Below are 18,612 nucleotides of genomic sequence, written 5' to 3'. Positions count from 1 at the left end.
AGGTGATGGGCCCAGTGGCCATGATCTTCGTTTTTTTGATGTTGAGCTTCAGACCATATTTTGCGCTCTCCTCTCTCACCCTCATTAAAAGGTTCTTTAATTCCTCTTCACTTTCTGCCATCAAAGTTGTGTCATCTGCATATCTGAGGTTGTTGATATTTCTTCCGGCAATCTTAATTCCGGCTTGGGATTCATCCAGCCCAGCCTTTCGCATGATGAATTCTGCATATAAGTTAAATAAGCAGGGAGACAATATACAGCCTTGCCGTACTCCTTTCCCAATTTGGAACCAATCAGTTGTTCCATATCCAGTTCTAACTGTAGCTTCTTGTCCCACATAGAGATTTCGCAAGAGACAGATGAGGTGATCAGGCACTCCCATTTCTTTAAGAACTTGCCATAGTTTGCTGTGGTCAACACAGTCAAAGGCTTTTGCATAGTCAATGAAGCAGAAGTAGATGTCTTTCTGGAACTCTCTAGCTTTCTCCATAATCCAGCGCATGTTTGCAATTTGGTCTCTGGTTCCTCTGCCTCTTCTAAATCCAGCTTGCACTTCTGGGAGTTCTCGGTCCACATACTGCTTGAGCCTTCCTTGTAGAATTTTAAGCATAACCTTGCTAGCGTGTGAAATGAGTGAAATTGTGCGGTAGTTGGAGCATTCTTTGGCACTGCCTTTCTTTGGGATTGGGATGTAGACTGATCTTCTCCAATCCTCTGGCCACTGCTGAGTTTTCCAAACTTGCTGGCATATTGAGTGTAGCACCTTAACAGCATCATCTTTTAAAATTTTAAACAGTTCAGCTGGAATACCATCACTTCCACTGGCCTTGTTATTTGCAGTGCTTTCTAAGGCCCATTTGACTTCACTCTCCAGGATGTCTGGCTCAAGGTCAGCAACCACACTACCTGGGGTGTACGAGACATCCATATCTTTCTGGTATAATTCCTCTGTGTATTCTTGCCACCTCTTCTTGATGTCTTCTGCTTCAGTTAGATCTTTACCACTTTTGTCCTTTATTATGGTAATCTTTGTACGAAATGTTCCTTTCATATTTCCAATTTTCTTGAACAGATCTCTGGTTCTTCCCATTCTGTTGCTTTCCTCTATTTCTTTGCATTGCTCGTTTAAGAAGGCCTTCTTGTCTCTCCTTGCTATTCTTTGGAAATCTGCATTCAATTTCCTGTATCTTTCACTATCTCCCTCGCATTTTGCTTGCCTTCTCTCCCCCGCTATTTGTAAGGCCTCGTTGGACAGCCACTTTGCTTTCTTGCATTTCTTTTTCATTGGGATGGTTTTAGTTGCTGCCTCCTGTATAATGTTGCGAGCCTCCACCCATAGTTCTTCAGGCACTCTGTCCAGCAAATCTAAATCCTTAAACCTGTTCCTCACTTCCACTGTGTATTCATAAGGGATTTGGTTTAGATTGTATCTTACCTGTCCAGTGGTTTTTCCTACTTTCTTCAGTTTAAGCTTGAATTTTGCTATAAGGAGCTGATGATCTGAGCCACAGTCAGCTCCAGGTCTTGTTTTTGCTGACCTTTTTGGGAAGTCATAGTGCCACCCTATTCTGCCTTGGTCAGACCACAGCTGGAATATTGTGACCAATTCTGGGGACCACAATTTAAGATAAGGATGTTGACAGGCTAGAATGAGTGCAGAGGAGGGCAACCAAGATTACTGGTATTGAAACCAAGCCTTATGAGGAGTGGTTGAAGGAGCTAAGTATGTTTAGACTAAGCTATGATAGCCGTCTTCAAACATCTCAAGGGCTGTCACATGGAAGATGGAGCAAACTTGTTTTCTCCTGATCTGGAGGGTAGGACTCAAACCAATGGCTTCAAGGTACAAGAAAGGAGATTATGACTAAACATCAGGAAAAGCTTTCTGACAGTAAGAGCTGTTCGACACGGGAACAGTCTCCCTCAGGAGGTTGTGGGCAGTGGCGGAGGAACCCTCTCCGGCACCCAGGGCGGTGTAGCCTGTACAGAGTGTGCATGTGCAACATCCCGCACATGCACACTCCGTACAGGATGCCGCACATGTGCGTGGCAGCCTTATGGGCAGCTGCTTGCACAGCGTCCATACCGGCTGCCGCGCGAGTGGCATCCCATACGGAGTGTTCCCGCAGAGCAGCCCATACGGTTGCCATGCGAGAGGACGGTGCGCAAGAGTGGCAGCCCATATGGTCGCCGCCGATACGGACTGTGCATGCCCTCGGCCACTGTATAGCTGGGGGGAGGCAGGGGCCATCTTGTACCCCCCCCCCAGAGTGGCACCTGGGACGGCCCGCCCCCTCCGCCCCCCACTTCCTACGCCCCTGGTTGTGGGCTCTCCTTCCTTGGGGGTTTTTAAGCAGAGATTGGATGGCTGTTTGCCATGAATATTTTAGCAAAGATTCCTTCACTGCAGGGGATTGTAGTAGGATTAGGGCTGTCATATGTCTGAAATTTCCTGGACATGGCTTGGAGTCGGCCCTCGGAAGCAGCGTCTGGGTGAAAATCGCTGAAATGTCTGGGAACCCATATCAGAAGTGTAGAAAAAAGAGTTCAGCAACTTTGGTCAAAAAAATAAAAAAAAGCTCAACAACTTTGCCGCCCCCCAAAAATAAAAGCTCAACAACTTTGCACAACCCTAGGCCAGATGACCCTTGGGGTCCCTTCTAAGTCTACGATTCCATGATTCTATGGTTTTATCTTCCAACATTCAGCTTCATCGGATGACCTTAGTATTATGAGAGAAAGAAATAACCCTATGCCCTTTTCCCACACCATGCATAATTTTATATAGCTGTGTCATGTTCCTCCGCTTACTTTTTTTCTAAACTAAAAAGCCCCAGATGTTGTAATCTTTCCTTGAATGATCATTCATACATTTCTCAGCAGTGCAGCTAAGCCAGTTTAGCTCCCCGGCATAGGTAATATGCCCTTAGCCAAGCAAAATGGTTAACAATCCCATTTCTCCCAGATTCTCCTTCAACAGGGTACCCCCCCAAAAAACCCTTCCATAAGCAACTCCTGCAAACAAGCCCTGCTAGAGAATTAATAGTCTATTCATGTTGTGATACAAGCGCCAGTCAGGCCTGCAGTTTGCAGCCTCATACTGAAGACTGACAGCAGTGAGTTCCTTTCTTTCACCTCAATTTTCTCCCTGAATAAAAGGGCGAGAACATTACTGACTGAAAATGCGGAGCTTCAGAGCCTGGGCTAATGAAAGTAGAGGTTAAAAGTGGAACCAAGTGGAGCCTTTTATTAAAAGTGTGCACACCTGAATAGGAGCCCAGTTATGCTGAGGAAAAAGTTATTGCTTCTAGTGCCAAACAAGATTGTTTTCTATTTTTCTTACTTTCTAACCAGAAAAGATGAGAAGCCTTGTTTCCAAAAAGGTAAAACACTAATTTGTAGGGAAAGCTGGGCCCTCTCACACTCTGACTGAGGGAAGTTTGGTTTTCTGAGGAATTACAGTTTCTGGTAGAACAACAACCTCTGGATTATTTTTACTGGTACCAAAGAAAGGAGATTACGAATGTGGTTGCCTTACATTACAAAACCATTACCATAGAATTGTGTGTCAGACAGACGTTTTTAAAAATCTCTGAGGGGAATAGGGTGGCCGGGTATCACACTTTACAGAGGACACCCCTCTATTTGAAGAGCTGCCCAGTCCAAGGCAGTATCATACCAGTTTATACCATGGCTTCCCCCAAAGAATGCTGGGAAATGTAGTTTGTCAAGGGTGTTGTGTGTTGTTAGGTGGCCCCCTATTTCCCATACAGAACTACAGTTCCCAGAGTTCCCTGGGAAGAGGGGGGTTAATTGTTAAACCACGCTGGAAACTGTAGCTCTGTGAGAGGAATAAAATGGAAATTAGACTGAAAACTGTAAGACTAGTTCCACCACACTGGGGGTTAGGAAGGGGGTTGTGTGGAAGGGGAGAGCGAATGAAATATATATAAATAAACCCTCATGAGAGAGGGAACAAATAGAAAAGAAGTAAAACAAATACATCCCTTGCCTAAGGAAGAAGAAGAAGAAGAAGAAGAAGAAGAAGAAGAAGAAGAAGAAGAAGAAGAAGAAGAAAGCTTGCTTTTACCTCAGAGAAGGTTCTAGAAGCTGCTGTTTTTTCGACAACCTGAGGAGAACTGGATGTGAAGGTGGTTGCATGACAAAGAGTCAAGGCACACCAGGAAAGGACTGGGGCTCTAGCAATGGCGGTTGGTGCCCATTGGTAGAAGACAGTGAGCCCCAAAAGTAGTTGGAGCCAGAGCCAATGGCCAATGACAGGCAAAGCCAACTAATTCCAGTTTTATCTTCCTCCTCAGGGCAACATTGGGACTAATGGAAGCAGAAGCTGCCACAGGCAGAGGGCACACTGAGGTTGGCAAGGCAGTGCCCCGTTTGCCCTAATGGGCCATTCCACTCGGCTCTAGAAGGTTCCAGAAGGCACACACAGAGAAAGAGCCCATGGGGCAGATCCACACCACACATTTAAAGTACAACCAAAGCACATTTGAAGCACATGACTTCCCCCAAGGAATTCTGGCAACTGTGGTTTATGAAGGGTGCTGGGAACTTTAGTTCTGGGGGGCAACTACAGTTCCCAGGATTCCCCCACCCAGAGTGGGAGGGGAATAAATTATTATTATTATTATTATTATTATTATTATTATTATTATTATTATTATATCATCTTTGGGGGAAATCATGGGCTTTAGGTGTGCGTTGGGTGTGTTGTATGCTGTGTGTTGTCTGGCGCGCATCTAGCTCACAGGCCCAATTCGCTGAACCCTTTTCGGTGCCTGCTAAAAACATCCTTGTTTAGACAAGCCTATCCAGATGCTTAGAAGGCTGAGGTAACTTTAATCTGTTTTAGTATTTTGACTTTTGTATGTTTCAGAGTACGGTTGTGCATTTTTCCTGATGTCATTGTTTCGTGAATGGGTTTGAGGTCAAGCGGTGCACTGTATACATTTTATGGAATAGCTAAAATAAATAATAAAAAGAGGTCACTGTCAGGCGCAGGCTGTTCCTAAACCTCTGTTATTTAGGAGGGCTCTCCTCAAATGATGCACACTGTAACAGCTGGGGCCAGCCATTGTCGAAGTGTGCACCCCAAGGGAGCAACCATATCATTCATGCCTTTGCAGCCTCAATGCTAAGTGACTCCCATATGACTGGCTTCGTTGTTTGCTTGGTGGTGCAGATGGTGCAGAATGCAACAACCTAGCTCTTGCACACAGGAGGCTGCCAGGAATACATGACACCCTAGCTCAGTGTTTCTCAACCTGTGGGTCCCCAGATGTTGTTGGACTACAACTCCCATCATTCCTAGCCAGCATGATCAGTGGTCAGGGATGATGGGAGTTGTAGTCCAACAACATCTGGGGACCCACAGGTTGAGAACCGCTGCCGGCCTAGCTGCAGATCTGCAGTGGCTTCCTAGGCGTTCGTTGTAAGGATTATTACAATGGCTCATGTGAAGTTCTTTGAGGACACTGGAGAAGCCCATACAAATGCCGAATATTTAACTGGACTTACTGGCCTTAACTATCTGGCCAGCTAAGCCTCCTCAGCAGCACTCCTGTCAGCATATCTACGTCCCTGCCAACCCAACCCTCCCCGCCTCTCTCCCAGTAAGCAACAGCAACCTGCCTGCTGGGATGCTAAGAAAGCAGCTCTGCCCCACCCAGGCAGTGAGCTGCTTTGGGTGTGCAGCACTCTTCTCCCTGGCAACAGCAGCTTACTAGTGCAGGGCAAAGCCACCCTCAGGGCACCAGCATCACCGCAGCTTACTAGTGCGGGGCTGGAGTTGGGCAGGGAGGTGGTAAGGTGTAAGGAGCAATGATTCGTCAACATCAACTTCGTTGCACTGGTCATGTTGTGCGGAAGCCTGATTATCGTCTTCCAAAGCAACTACACTATTCCAAACATAAAAATGGAAAGTGTAATGCTGGTGATCAACAAAAGAGGTTTAAAGACTCTCTCAAGGCGAATCTTTAAAAATGTAGTATAAACATCAACAATTGGGAAACACTTGCCTGCGTGCGCTCCAATTGGAGAACAGCCTTTACCAAAGGTGTCATGGGCTTTGAAGACACTCGAACTCAGGATACAAGGGAGAAACGTGCTAAGAGGAAGGCCCTCTTGGCAAATCCTCACCGTGATCAACTGCCGCCCAGAAACCAATGTCCCCACTGTTGAAGGACGTGTGGATCCAGAATTGGCCTCCACAATCACTTACGGACTCATTGTTAAAACCATGTTTATGGAAGACAATCAATCGCCAAAGAAGGAGGAGGAGCAAGGAGCAGGTGTCAGTAATAAATTATTTGGAGTTAGTGAACTCTTTCTGAAAAGGAACCAGGTTAGCTCAAGAGTTTCAGGCCTAATGGGCACAGCAACTCCTCTTGGTAGGTTTTGCCACTATGAAACAGCTGTAGAGCCTGAAGGTCTTCCCACAGCTGCCTGAATCTCTTCCTCCCTGTGTCCCACCCAAGCAATCTGAGACTAGCTGATGCACCTGTCTGTGCTCCTCCCTCTTCATACCTCTTATGATCCTGGGAGACCAGGAAGGAGCGGAGCTTGTCGCAGCAAGAGCGGGAGACACCCATTACTCTTCTCTGCCTCTTGGCCTGCTTCCACTTCTGATTCCAGACTTCTTTCTGCCACAGACTCTCCCTGCTCACTAAGACCTGTTACCCCTTCAGCTTCAGACACCGCTTCCTCCCAGTCTTCTTCCTGTGACCACTCATCACTGTCCCACCACAACTCCCCAGGCTCTGAGCCTTCTTCCCTTGAGGGTTCCCCACCTGGTGCCTCCCACCATTCCTCTGTGTCCAGCCATGACATGAGGTTGGGGCTGTACACTTCCTGCAGCAGGGTGCTCTGCTAGCGCACCCATACAGGTCCAAACCTTGCTGCTGTCCACAACTGTATCACTGCTCAGTGTGACACGTGTTTCCAAGTCCTGGACCAGTTCTGTTTATTGATGCACTGTGTGATCGAGCCATTAATTAAAGCACTGTACGCAGTGTGGGAAGCGGGTGGCACTGTGGGTTAAACCAGAGCCTAGGACTTGCCGATCAGAAGGTCAGCGGTTCGAATCCCCGTGACGGGGTGAGCTCCCGTTGCTCGGTCTCTGCTCCTGCCAACCTAGCAGTTTGAAAGCACCTCAAAGTGCAAGTAGATAAATAGGTACCGCTCCGGCGGGAAGGTAAACGGCATTTCCGTGCGCTGCTCTGGTTCGCCAAAAGCGGCTTAGTCATGCTGGCCACATGACCCGGAAGCTGTACGCTGGCTCCCTCGGCCAATAAAGCGAGATGAGCGCCACAAACCCAGAGCCGGCCACGACTGTACCTAATGGTCAGGGGTCCCTTTACCCTTTACCTTTACCTTACCTCTCGGGCTTGGAGCTGACTTTCGTCGTCTGTTGCCAGAGATTGTGTCTTCTTCTCCCATTTCTCAGCAACTTGGTTTGCCTCTTCTATTTTCTCCTGGCAACTTTTCTGGGAGTTTAGCAGCGTCACTTCATAAAACTCCTGAATGTCTGTTGGTGAACAAGAAATAATATAATCTTTTTATTAAAATACCTGGCGGCATTTGATATGCCAGATAGAGAGGTTACGGGTTGTTTACCGAAAACCGACAAACAAATCTGCACCTGTTGTATTTGGGAATTCATTTCTGGCTCCTTTTCAGCAGAGAGGTGCTGACACATAATTTACTGTTCTAGGATGCTGAGACTTTTTAAAGAACCATTTCCCTTTTAAAATATTGTATTAATCATGAATATTACATGAATATATGAATAATGCAAAGCTAATCACTACTGAATGATACTGAGAGTAAACATTTTCGCTGGAAGAGACTCCTTGCAAGTATATTACAAAACAAGACAATATTTCCTTCTGCCTCCCCCACCCCCCACCCCCCATTTTCCTAACCATTGCCAATTTTGGATGCATGCAGTCCTAAGGGAATTAGAAGTTGCATTTTTTACATAATCAGCCCAGGTGGTTGCTCGGCTAGGGCAAACGAGGCACCACCCTACTGACCTCAGTCTGCCTTCTTACCCACAACCAGTCCAGGGGGTAGCCCTGGCTCTTAGCCCTCAGCCCCCTCCTTAGTCTCAGTGTTGCCCTTGTAGAAGGATCAAGTCAAAACTAGAGTTAGCGGCCTTTCGTCCACCTACTGATGGCTTCCCTGCCTTCTACCCTGCCAATCAAGCCTTGCATTTCCATATCGTTCATTCCAATAATCAACAAAACAAGTCAATCTCTCAACAAAGCAATCTACCTTCTCTCCTTTGCATGTGAGTTCGGTTAGTTTATCCATTAATAACCATTCCCTATCAGATGGCAGAATAGCAAAAAATCTAAAAACACAATTAAGGTAGGAAAAAAGAGTGAATCATAGAGCTTACACTTTTCTAATCTAATAAACCTTTCATTAGATCCTTTGTATTAAAAAAAAAGGAATGACTTCAAATATTAAGGGTATCAAATATTTGCACAGGCGATGGGCAAACATCAGTCCAACTCATTTGAACTGATTTGTAAGATGTCTTTCTTTAAACGTGACACATGCAGTACCCCTTTATTGTCTGACTGTAATATGTATATAGATATTGGGGCAGATGACCCCAGAGGGTAATAAATTATTTCGTGAAATTTTATCACCAAGCAGTGGTAGGTTAAATCAGACCATTTCAGGTGTTTCTTGTTGCAACCTGTATTCCAGTACAACTCCCACCATCCTTGTCCAATAGCCATGCTGGCTGGGACTGATACGATTTGGGAATCCAGTATCATCTGGAGGGGCATCACTGAGGAACCTCATTCCAGGAGGACAAATGCAGAGAGAATGGAGGTGCCCCACTCATTGCTTAACTACTACATCACAATAGATTCCAGAGGACATTTTTCCAACAAAAGAAGAATGGATCAGTAAGAAATGGACCGTGCAGAATGGGCAAAATTAAGAGAATCTAATGATGCGTGTTTTAAGAAAGAATGGATGCCTTTTGGGGGGAATATTTAAAGAAATGCATGAACTCGCGAGCAGGATTTGAGCAACAGAAGTAATTGGATTATAGCAGGGGTCAGCAAACTTTTTCAGCAGGGGACCGGTCCACTGTCCCTCAGACCTTGTGGGGGGGCCGGACTATATTTTTTGGGGGGGAATGAACGAATTCCTATGCCCGACAAATAACCCAGAGATGCATTTTAAATAAAAGGACACATTCTACCCATGTAAAAACACGCTGATTCCTGGACCGTCCACGGGCCAGATTTAGAAGAAGAAGAAGAAGAAGAAGAAGAAGAAGAAGAAGAAGAAGAAGAAGAAGAAGAAGAAGAGGAGGAGGAGGAGGAGGAGTTGTTGTTGTTCAGATTTGATATCCTGCTTTATCACTACCCTAAGGAGTCTCAAAGCAGCTAACAATCTCCTTTCCCTTCCTCCCCCACAACAAACACTCTGTGAGGTGAGTGGGGCTGAGAGACTTCAGAGAAGTGTGACTGGCCCAAGGTCACCCAGCAGCTGCATGTGGAGGAGCAGGGAAGCGAACCTGGTTCACCAGATTACGAGTCTATCGCTCTTAAGCACTACACCACACTGGCTCTCAGTGATTGGGCCAGATCCAGCCCCCTGGCCTTAGTTTGCCTACCCATGGGTTATAGTATTGTGGTTATGATTTGATAGATAGAAGGTAGGGTGCAGCAGAAGGGGAGAAAAAAACTCCGTGGGTAAAGGGGTGGGAAATTGGCAAACATAATAGAAAAGACAAAATTTTGTTTTGATTGTATTTGATAAAAAAATGTTGAAAACATAATTGCAAAACAAAGATTCCAAAGGACTTTGTCACTGTTCCTACTTCTGCTTTGCACAGCACAGGATGTACAGTTTTGCAGGAGGCTTGTTAATTTTGGAGCCGGTTAAGTAAAACACAAACTGAACTGGGATGTAGTGAGGTCAAGGTAAGGATGCCCTGCAGAAGCGAGGAAAGGAAAGAACTGGCCCCTGTGACTATTGACTACAGGCGCTGCAGCTGCAGCATGTTAATGTCCGTCAAAAAAGGAATAGCAAGGTGAAATGTACCAAGTCAGACATGTCGACATTCGGGACTTTTCGGAGAAGCATCCCAAGGAACCATTTTGCCCTGAAATTGGTTGATGGCACTGCAGGCGATGGAGTGGAGAGTAAGACTCGGTTGTGACTGTTAAGCAGTGGCCCGGGGAAATAAGGTTAGCATCCAAGGAGATAGCTGCGGATTTGAGGGCTCCCTGAGCAAAGTGCTTACCTGGTCACAGCCAAAAAGTCCATAGCTTAGTGGAAGAGCACTTGCTTTGCATGAAGAAGGTCTCAGGTTCAGTCCCCAGCATCTCCAGGTAGGGCTGGGAGAGACTACTGCCTCCAAACAGGGAAAGCCACTGCCAGCCAGTGTAGACAATATGGAGCTAGATGGACCAATGGTCCGATTCAGTGTAAGGCAGCTTGTAAAGCTCCTATACTTCTACTGCCTCCAAACAGGGAAAGCCACTGCCAGCCAGTGTAGACAATATGGAGCTAGATGGACCAATGGTCCGATTCAGTGTAAGGCAGCTTCCAAAGCTCCTATACTTTCGTTTATGGCAGTGGTTAAACACTGGCCTCTGTCCCTCTTTCCTTCCCTCCCTCCTCTGATGCCCTCTTGTGTCTCTGCCTCCCAAAGGCTTGTGCAGCTGTTTGTTGCAGCAGCCCTGGCTTTCAAGCCCCTTGAATGATGCCTCTGGGGCTGACCAGAGGGTGCTGGTTACCCAGAGCTGAGATAGCCTTGGAGTAAGCAAGCAAGTGGCCAGCAAATCTGCCAGCCCTTTCTGTTGGGAATGGATAGTGGGAGGCCAGGCAGGCAGGTTCTGCACTGGCCCTTCTTGTGCTTGATATGTGCAAGGCCGGCCTGGGAGTTGCATGCCCGGTGCTGAAGGGGAGCCTTTCCACCATGCAGGCCTGGCAGTACCCGCTGCTGCCCCTGCTGCCTCCCAAGGTAAGATGCTGGCCTCATGTTCAGCTTTGGCCAGTTTCCCTCAGGCTGCTAAGGCTGGGGGCATCCTCTTCCCAGGCCCCTATGGGGCAGTTTGAAGAGGCACCTCTCTTTGGGGCAGGAGGTATGTGGCTCAGAGACCAGGGGCAGCGGCTGCGGCTGCCCAGAGGACTCCCAAGGAGAGGGGAGAAGAGAGGAGGCTGGGAGAGAGCCAGTGTGGTGTATGTCAGGATCTCCGCTCGGCCAAGCTGATAAAGCTCATTTTCTTCCCCAGAGTCCTTCGGAATCACCTCCCGACATGTTTAACGACCTGAGCCTTTGATAAGGCTCCAAGGCACGTTCCATTCAGCAGAGTTTCCAGCACAGGAAAGAGACGAGAGGTTTGGGCTACATTGCAAAGAGTTTTATTATCCTAACTACGCAGACAAAAAACACATCCTCTCTCTATGAAAGCAGAGAGCCACCGAACCAAAGGAACAAAGGAAACAGGAAACCACTGACGTCACATCCCGTCTCCTTTCCCGTGAGACTGGAAGGTCTCTGGAATGTAAACAGAGTCCTGTGACTTCAAGCAGCTGCACAGTGCTAGGAACAGAAACTAACATCGTAGTGATTAAGAGCGGTGGACTCGTAATCTGGTGAACCAGGCTCAATTCCCTGCTCCTCCACATGCAGCTGCTGGGTGACCTTGGGCTAGTTACAGTTCCTTGAAGTCTCTCAGCCCCACTCACCTCACAGAGTGTTTGTTGTGGGGGAGGAAGGGGAAGGAGATTGTTAGCCGCTTTGAGACTCCTTCGGGTAGTGATAAAGCGGGATATCAAATCCAAACTCCTCCTCTTCTTCTCCACAAGGGACGGTGTTCGAAAAAGGGTGAGAGGCTACCAGCTCGGCAGGCAAGGGGTGACATAACTGGGTTCCTGAGCCCCACAGGGGTGCTAAAGAAAGAATGTAGTAAGTCAAGGGAGCCGTGGACTCAAAAGGGTTGAAAACCTCTGAATTATGGGAAAGACTGTAGCTCAGAGGTAGAGCATCTGCTTGGCATACATAAGTTTCTGTGTTCAATCCCTGGTCTCTTAGTAACTCAACTCCCAGAATATTTGAGGGGGGAAGCCATGACTGTTTAATGTGGTATCATAGTGTTTTCAGTGTATGGTGCGAATGTGGCCTTTAAATGATGCCTAGATTTCCTACATATCTGAATGCTCTCAAGCAAACAGAGGTAACAAATGAAGTAGCAGGTGGACCAACAGCACAGTGTACAACTAGGATCCATTTTATTTCTCTCAGATGCAAGATCAACACTTATACCTTCACCTGCCCAGGCATTTGGAACAGCCTGGGATAGGAATTTGTGCCAGGATAAAAAAAACAAAACAAAACCCAGCTCTCTGGCCAGATGGGCATCAAGAAATTATCTGCTGTGTCGAACAGGCTCAGGACCCTACATACAAGTGGATTATTAATAATCCTGGATGGCAGCCAAGGTTAATTAGCTTTGCATATTAGCTTTGTCTTCAGGATAGTATCCAAAATAGACTTAATTAGAGCATCTTAAGAAAACAAACCTTGATACTCCAAAGACAGGAGCAATCTAAGCTATCCTTCCCCATCCCCACCAACAAAACACCCTCTCTATTCTGCAGTTCTTCTACTTTTGTAGAAGGTTAAGCTTCACTAGTGTTAGAGCTGCAGCACTGATTAATGTGCTTAGGTAATTAATTTGCTTTGAATTGGAGAATTAATCAGTCAACCGACTTCTGCCTGCTGTGACAAAACCTGGTCTGGCGTGCTGAGTCTTATCAAGAATTTGGTTGTGAAATATTGGATAAGGCAAGCAAGCGCTGGCTGGGGCTGATTGGCGATGTAGTCTGAAATACCTGGTCTACATGTAAAGTGGGGAAAGGGATTGAACTCTATAGCTTCCCTGTTTAGGGAAGTTTTTAAAGACTGATATTTTAATGTACTTTTAATATTTGTTGGAAGCCGCCCAGAGTGGCTGGGGAAACCCGGCCAGATGGGCGGGGTATAAATAAATTATTATTATTATTATTATTATTATTATTATTATTATTATTATTATTATTATTATTATTATTATATTGCTTTTTACTGGCTTGATTACACCATTTTAGGAGGAAGCTTGATATATCCAGCCCTGTGCCTGATCACTCCCACATCCAACATATTTGATTTTTCCAAAAAAAAAACAACCCAAACTTTTTTTACATCTATAGCCTGCTTTTTCTCCAAAAAAAACTCAGCATACAAAGTTCACCACAACAACCTTGTAAACTGTGATAGGAGTTTGTTTTCAATATATATAGCCAGTGCTGTTTTTCTAGAAAAAGAGGTGCCTGAACTCTCTACGAATGCCTCCCTCGTTCTCTTATACAGTGGTACCTCGGGTTAAGTACTTAATTCGTTCTGGAGGTCCGTTCTTAACCTGAAACTGTTCTTAACCTGAAGCACCACTTTAGATAATGGGGCCTCCCACTGCTGCCGTGCCGCCGGAGCCCGATTTCTGTTCTCATCCTGAAGCAAAGTTCTTAACCCGAGGTACTATTTCTAGGTTAGCGGAGTCTGTAACTTGAAGCGTATGTAACCTGAAGCGTATGTAACCCGAGGTACCACTGTAATGGCAGTGGCACCCACCTGAAAGGTGCCAGAACTGAGTTCTAGTACCAGAGGGGCCGTGGCCCCGGGGACAGTTTTTTGAGGGGGGGTGAAGCAGGCACCCCTACGCAGGCACCCCCACCCCGGCAAAGCCCCACACTCCTTTCCTGGTATCTGAGGCACCAACGCTCACCACGAGGAGCCCCAGAATGCCCCTTCTTGGTTCCGACATGAGGTTGCTCCAGCGAGGTTGGCGGCGAGGGCTGGGGTGCCACAGCCAGCTCCCTGGTGCGCGTGACCCCCCTGGACGCTGTTTGCTTACGCAATGCCGCTGCCAGTGAGTTCCTGCTGAAATACGGCTGTGCTGAAAATCACGGCTGCAAACCTTCCACCGAGAAAAATCGGGCCCCCATTTGACAGCAAGCCATCAGTAATTGCTCCACACGTGAAGACTTCCAAGCACAGACGTATCTTACCGTTGTCCCTTCCAGCCCACATTGCTCTGGCTTAGTTAGAAGAACATCATCTGGAGCTGTCAAGAACATTGCTGAAGCTGAGATGCATCGTGTCAATCGCTTCCCCTCCCCGATCCACGAAAGCTTGTCAAAGAAAGGAGGTTTTCTTTGGCGTGATTTCTTGCTGAAGGATCCCAGGCTGGGGCCACTAGCAACGGCCTCATCTAGGCTACGAACAGCAGGTGTTCTCAAGCATAGTTTTCATTATATATAGGCTACTCTCTCCCCAGCACTTCCCCCTCCTTGTCCTCCTAAAATAAACTGAGCTCCATTTTTCACTGCATTTTCTGCAATCATATAGGACATGGTGAGGAGATAGAGACTTTGTGCTGGCCATCAGGCAATGGCTTTTTCCACCTGTCCATATGTAGTAGGAACCTTTCCCAGACCATGCCTTTGAGAATAGCAAAACCAGCTGGGAAGAGAGAAAAGAATTCAGGGATTTTTATTTTTATTTTTAAATATTATAATTTGTGTGTCCTTGTTTCTCCGTTTGATCCTTTTACATGGTTTTGTATGTTTTGTGGTATTTTATGCATTGTGACTTGCCGTTATTTTCATTGATTATAGTTTAGTTATTCTTTACTGGAATTGTAAAGTGTAAACTGTTTATTATTTGCTGATATTTAATTTTACTGTTTACTATTATATTCTAATGGATTATTGAATATTGCTTTATTTGATATAACTTGTTTTAATATCATGTTTATATTATGACTTTCTTGTCAGATTGTTCTTTGATCTTTGCTGCCTATTTTGTTGTTTCTTCAGCTTGTTAACTGTCTTGTGTATAGTAATAGAGAAAGGCGGTACGCAAATTAAAAGCGAAATGAAATGAAATGAAATATGCACCATACACGGCAACTGTCCCTATTTGCTAGGGACATAAGAAGAAGAAGAAGAAGAGTTTGGATTTGATATCCCGCCTTTCACTCCCTTTAAGGAGTCTCAAAGTGGCTAACATTCTCCTTTCCCTTCCTCCCCCATAACAAACACTCTGTGAGGTGAGTGGGGCTGAGAGACTTCAGAGAAGTGTGACTAGCCCAAGGTCACCCAGCAGCTGCATGTGGAGGAGCGGGGAAGCGAACCCGGTTACCCAGATTATGTGACTACAACTCTTAACCACTACACCACACTGGCTCTCCAGGATCTGACCCAGTGGCCCAGCCATATGCCTGACCTGAGCGCAATAACACTGTTTCCACTTCTGCTCTCTAGCACGTGGTATTCAGATGCATACAGCATATGTAGGTTGTCATACATAGCCCTCATGAGCGCAAGAGACCTCTGATCCGACCAAAGGTCCATCTAGCCCAGATCTGTTTTAACAGTGGTCCACCAGATGACCATAGGAAGGTGTTATGTACTGAGTTGAATAGGATCCAAAATGCAGCAGTCTGATTGGTCCTAGAACAATGCACCAGTATGGTTGGTCTGCAGGAGCCACCCAATCCAGCTCCAGGTGGAAGTGAATCCACAACCTGATTGGCCTACAGGAGAATCCTGGAATTAGCCAATCACGTGGGGCCCGTTGTGTAAATAATGTATATAAAGCAGACATTCTGGGGGAACTTCCATTCCTCCTCACCACTATGAGCTGAATAAAGAGCATGAAATCCACTCTTGACTCCGAGTATATTTCAGAAGCCCACAAGCAGAACCTCAGCACAGCAGCACTCTTCTCTCTTGCAATGGTATTCAGAGGTCCAAGGTAAAGGTAAAGGAATCCCTGACTATTAGGTCTAGTTGTGTTCAACTCTGGGGTTGCAGCACTCATCTCGCTTTATTGGCCGAGGGAGCCAGCCTACAGCTTCCGGGTCATGTGGCCAGCATGACTAAGCCGCTTCTGGCGAACCAGAGCAGCACACAGAAACACTGTTTACCTTCCCGCCAGAGTGGTACCTATTTATCTACTTGCACTTTGACGTGCTTTCGAACTGCTAGGTTGGCAGGAGCTGGGACCGAGCAATGGGAGCTCACCCCATCGCAGGGATTCAAACCGCCGACCTTCTGATCGGCAAGTCCTAGGCTCTGTGGTTTAACCCACAGCGCCACCCGCATCCCTTTATTCAGAGGTTTACTGCCTCCCAAAAATGGAGTTAGAACGTAAGTGTTACAAAAGTTGGGTGCCACCACCCCCCACCACCCTCTGCCGAGCTGCAGCAAGTTCCCATGGGGTTCCAGGCACTCACCCAGGGTCTGTGGTCCTTTGGAGAATCGAGACACGACAGAGGCTTTTGTGGCTTTCAGAAACATGGTCCATTCCCCTATTTACACCTTCAAGTCTGCATGGAGGGAGCCCAGATCATACAGCATGGTCATTTCAAGAGGGGCTTAGACCCCACAGCAGTACAGCCCTGGAGTCCAGGGAATTTCTCCCAGCCAGCTGGCCCAAGTCTTTCCTCTTCCTCCTCCTTCCCAGCAAAACCTTGGCTCAACACTCTCTCTTCTTGTCACCTCACACCCAGTTCCCCTGGCAAACTTCCAAACCCCCCACACTCTGTTCACACCTCAGGGGCAAGGGGAGAGGGCAGTTCTCTTGTATTGCCAGGTTCTTTTGCCTAGACTAGCCCAGGAATTCCTCTGCAGGGTGACTTAACCTGACCTCAGATCAGCCAGCTGTGGCTCATCTGATTGAGCCACAGCTGAGATGGGTTGAAGTAGGGCTTGGGAGTTAACATCAGCTGAGCCTGGCTGAGCCAAAGATCCACTGCATCTTAAGCTGCTCATCCCAGTGAATCTCGTCATAGGATTGCCCCCTTAGAAACCTAATAGGGAAGCAAGATCTGTTGCAGTGTTCATGCTGTGAGCCCTTCCATCTTACGTTCATCCTGTGTATATATAACCATAAATCACAAAGACACCACAATCTCCAGTGACCTCCTTTCCAAACCCAAATTATGTGCTGGTGCCCCTGGAGTCTCTCATTGCAAAGAGATTGGGGTGCACATAAAAAACCACATTGTGTGAATCAAAGGCACCTAAAGAAAATGGATAATCCATTGAGGGGGTTTTTTAAAAAAAAAAAAAAAACAATGTTCCCATCTCTCTTTGTCTGTAGGATTGCCTTATTTATTTAGATCTCTGTAGAAATCTCATCATTTTAGTTAGTGAATGGAATTGCAACAGCCTGCAGAAACAAAAGTATTAGATTCTACAAACTAGGAAAACAATTTCGGCACCGAAGCAGAATGTGTAGCTGATTATTATTTTTATCTTGAAAAATAAAATAAAATAACCGCCGCCAAACAATTTCCTACAGTCCACGCGAGATTGCACAAACATTCTAATGAGAGATGGGGAAGATAAAGAGATTGTTAATACCTTTGTAGCAGCAAAGAAGAGATAAATGGGAGGTAGTCAGACGAGGAGAGCACTGATGATTAAAGGGATGGGCAAACCAACTTTGGAGGAAAGATGAAAAGCACAGAATAATAAAGCTTTGCCCTTCCGCACTGTCTCTCATTCCACAATCTCAGTGCACACAATATTAAGGGGAAAGTCGGATCCTGTCCCATTATTATCAGCTTTACAAGCAAGGACCACCATTGATCAAACCAGGTTCAATAACAATAGCAAAGGCCATGCTTTTTATCTTCTACACTGGGTACACAACAGTGTTCATAAGTTTCAGCTAGTCTTAGGATGCAGTTGTCTGGTTTTTAAAGAACAAACTTTTAGAGTGTGGAGAAAGGGCTGGGCTTACACTTTCTCTGGGACTATGGGTGGAATGCCTTTGGGATAAGTTTGCTATGTGAGCCAGATACTATTTTGTACTATTGGACTACAACTCCCATCATCCATGACCACTGGACATGCTAAATGAGGTTGATGGAATCTAGCATGGGCTACCAGGGCTTAAGTACACCCCAGATAAATAGATAGATCACATTTAAAGCATATGGCTTCCCCGCAAAGAATCCTAAGAATTGTAGTTTGCCCCTCACAGAACTACAACTCCCAGCACCCAAAACAAACTACAGTTCCTAGATTCTTTTGGGGAAGTCACATGCTTTAAATGCGTGTTTAGTGTACGGCGTGCACTCAACCAGGTTCTCGATCCCTTGCTTACCGGAGTGGGAGCCTGAAAGCAACAGGTTTACAACTTGAAACAGCCAAAAGGAAAATGCATTTTCAGATTAGATCTGAGTGGTGATGAGATTCCTGACACTGTGAAGGGCCTCTGTTGCAGATGCCTGGGCCTCTGGTGCTAGGACTTGTGTGCACCATTGAGAATGCTAATAGATTAAAGAATGCTCACAGCATCCCTGGATGCAGCAGAAGAAATTTTCCCCACATGACAAAAGTTGAAGACTGGTCTTTTCTGAGGACCATGCTTGGAGAAATTCCATTCTATACTCCCCCCGCTTATAGGCCATAACTTATAGGACAGGTGTTTTGCTGTTTCATCAGACTGTTGTCTCTTTGAACAGAGGATCAGAAAGATTTTTTTGGGTGCAAATTAAATAA

The 18,612-nt window shown here is 46.2% G+C and overlaps 1 protein-coding gene across 1 annotated transcript in view; it reads right to left on the bottom strand.

Annotated features, from left to right (window-relative positions):
- Nucleotides 1-18,612, bottom strand: part of DLG2 (discs large MAGUK scaffold protein 2) — a 904,765-nt gene that overhangs the window by 780,786 nt on the left and 105,367 nt on the right. Inside the window, exon 4 of the mRNA XM_083499674.1 lies at nt 7,395-7,543. Coding sequence (XP_083355800.1) covers nt 7,395-7,543 — 149 coding nt within the window. The remainder of the gene's footprint in view (nt 1-7,394; nt 7,544-18,612) is intronic.

This window comes from Podarcis liolepis (assembly GCF_965112155.1).
Source record: "Podarcis liolepis genome assembly, chromosome: 4".
Lineage (NCBI taxonomy): Eukaryota > Metazoa > Chordata > Lepidosauria > Squamata > Lacertidae > Podarcis > Podarcis liolepis.
Note: the sequence above shows the minus strand (reverse complement) of the source record. Positions and strands in the feature narration are given on the sequence as shown.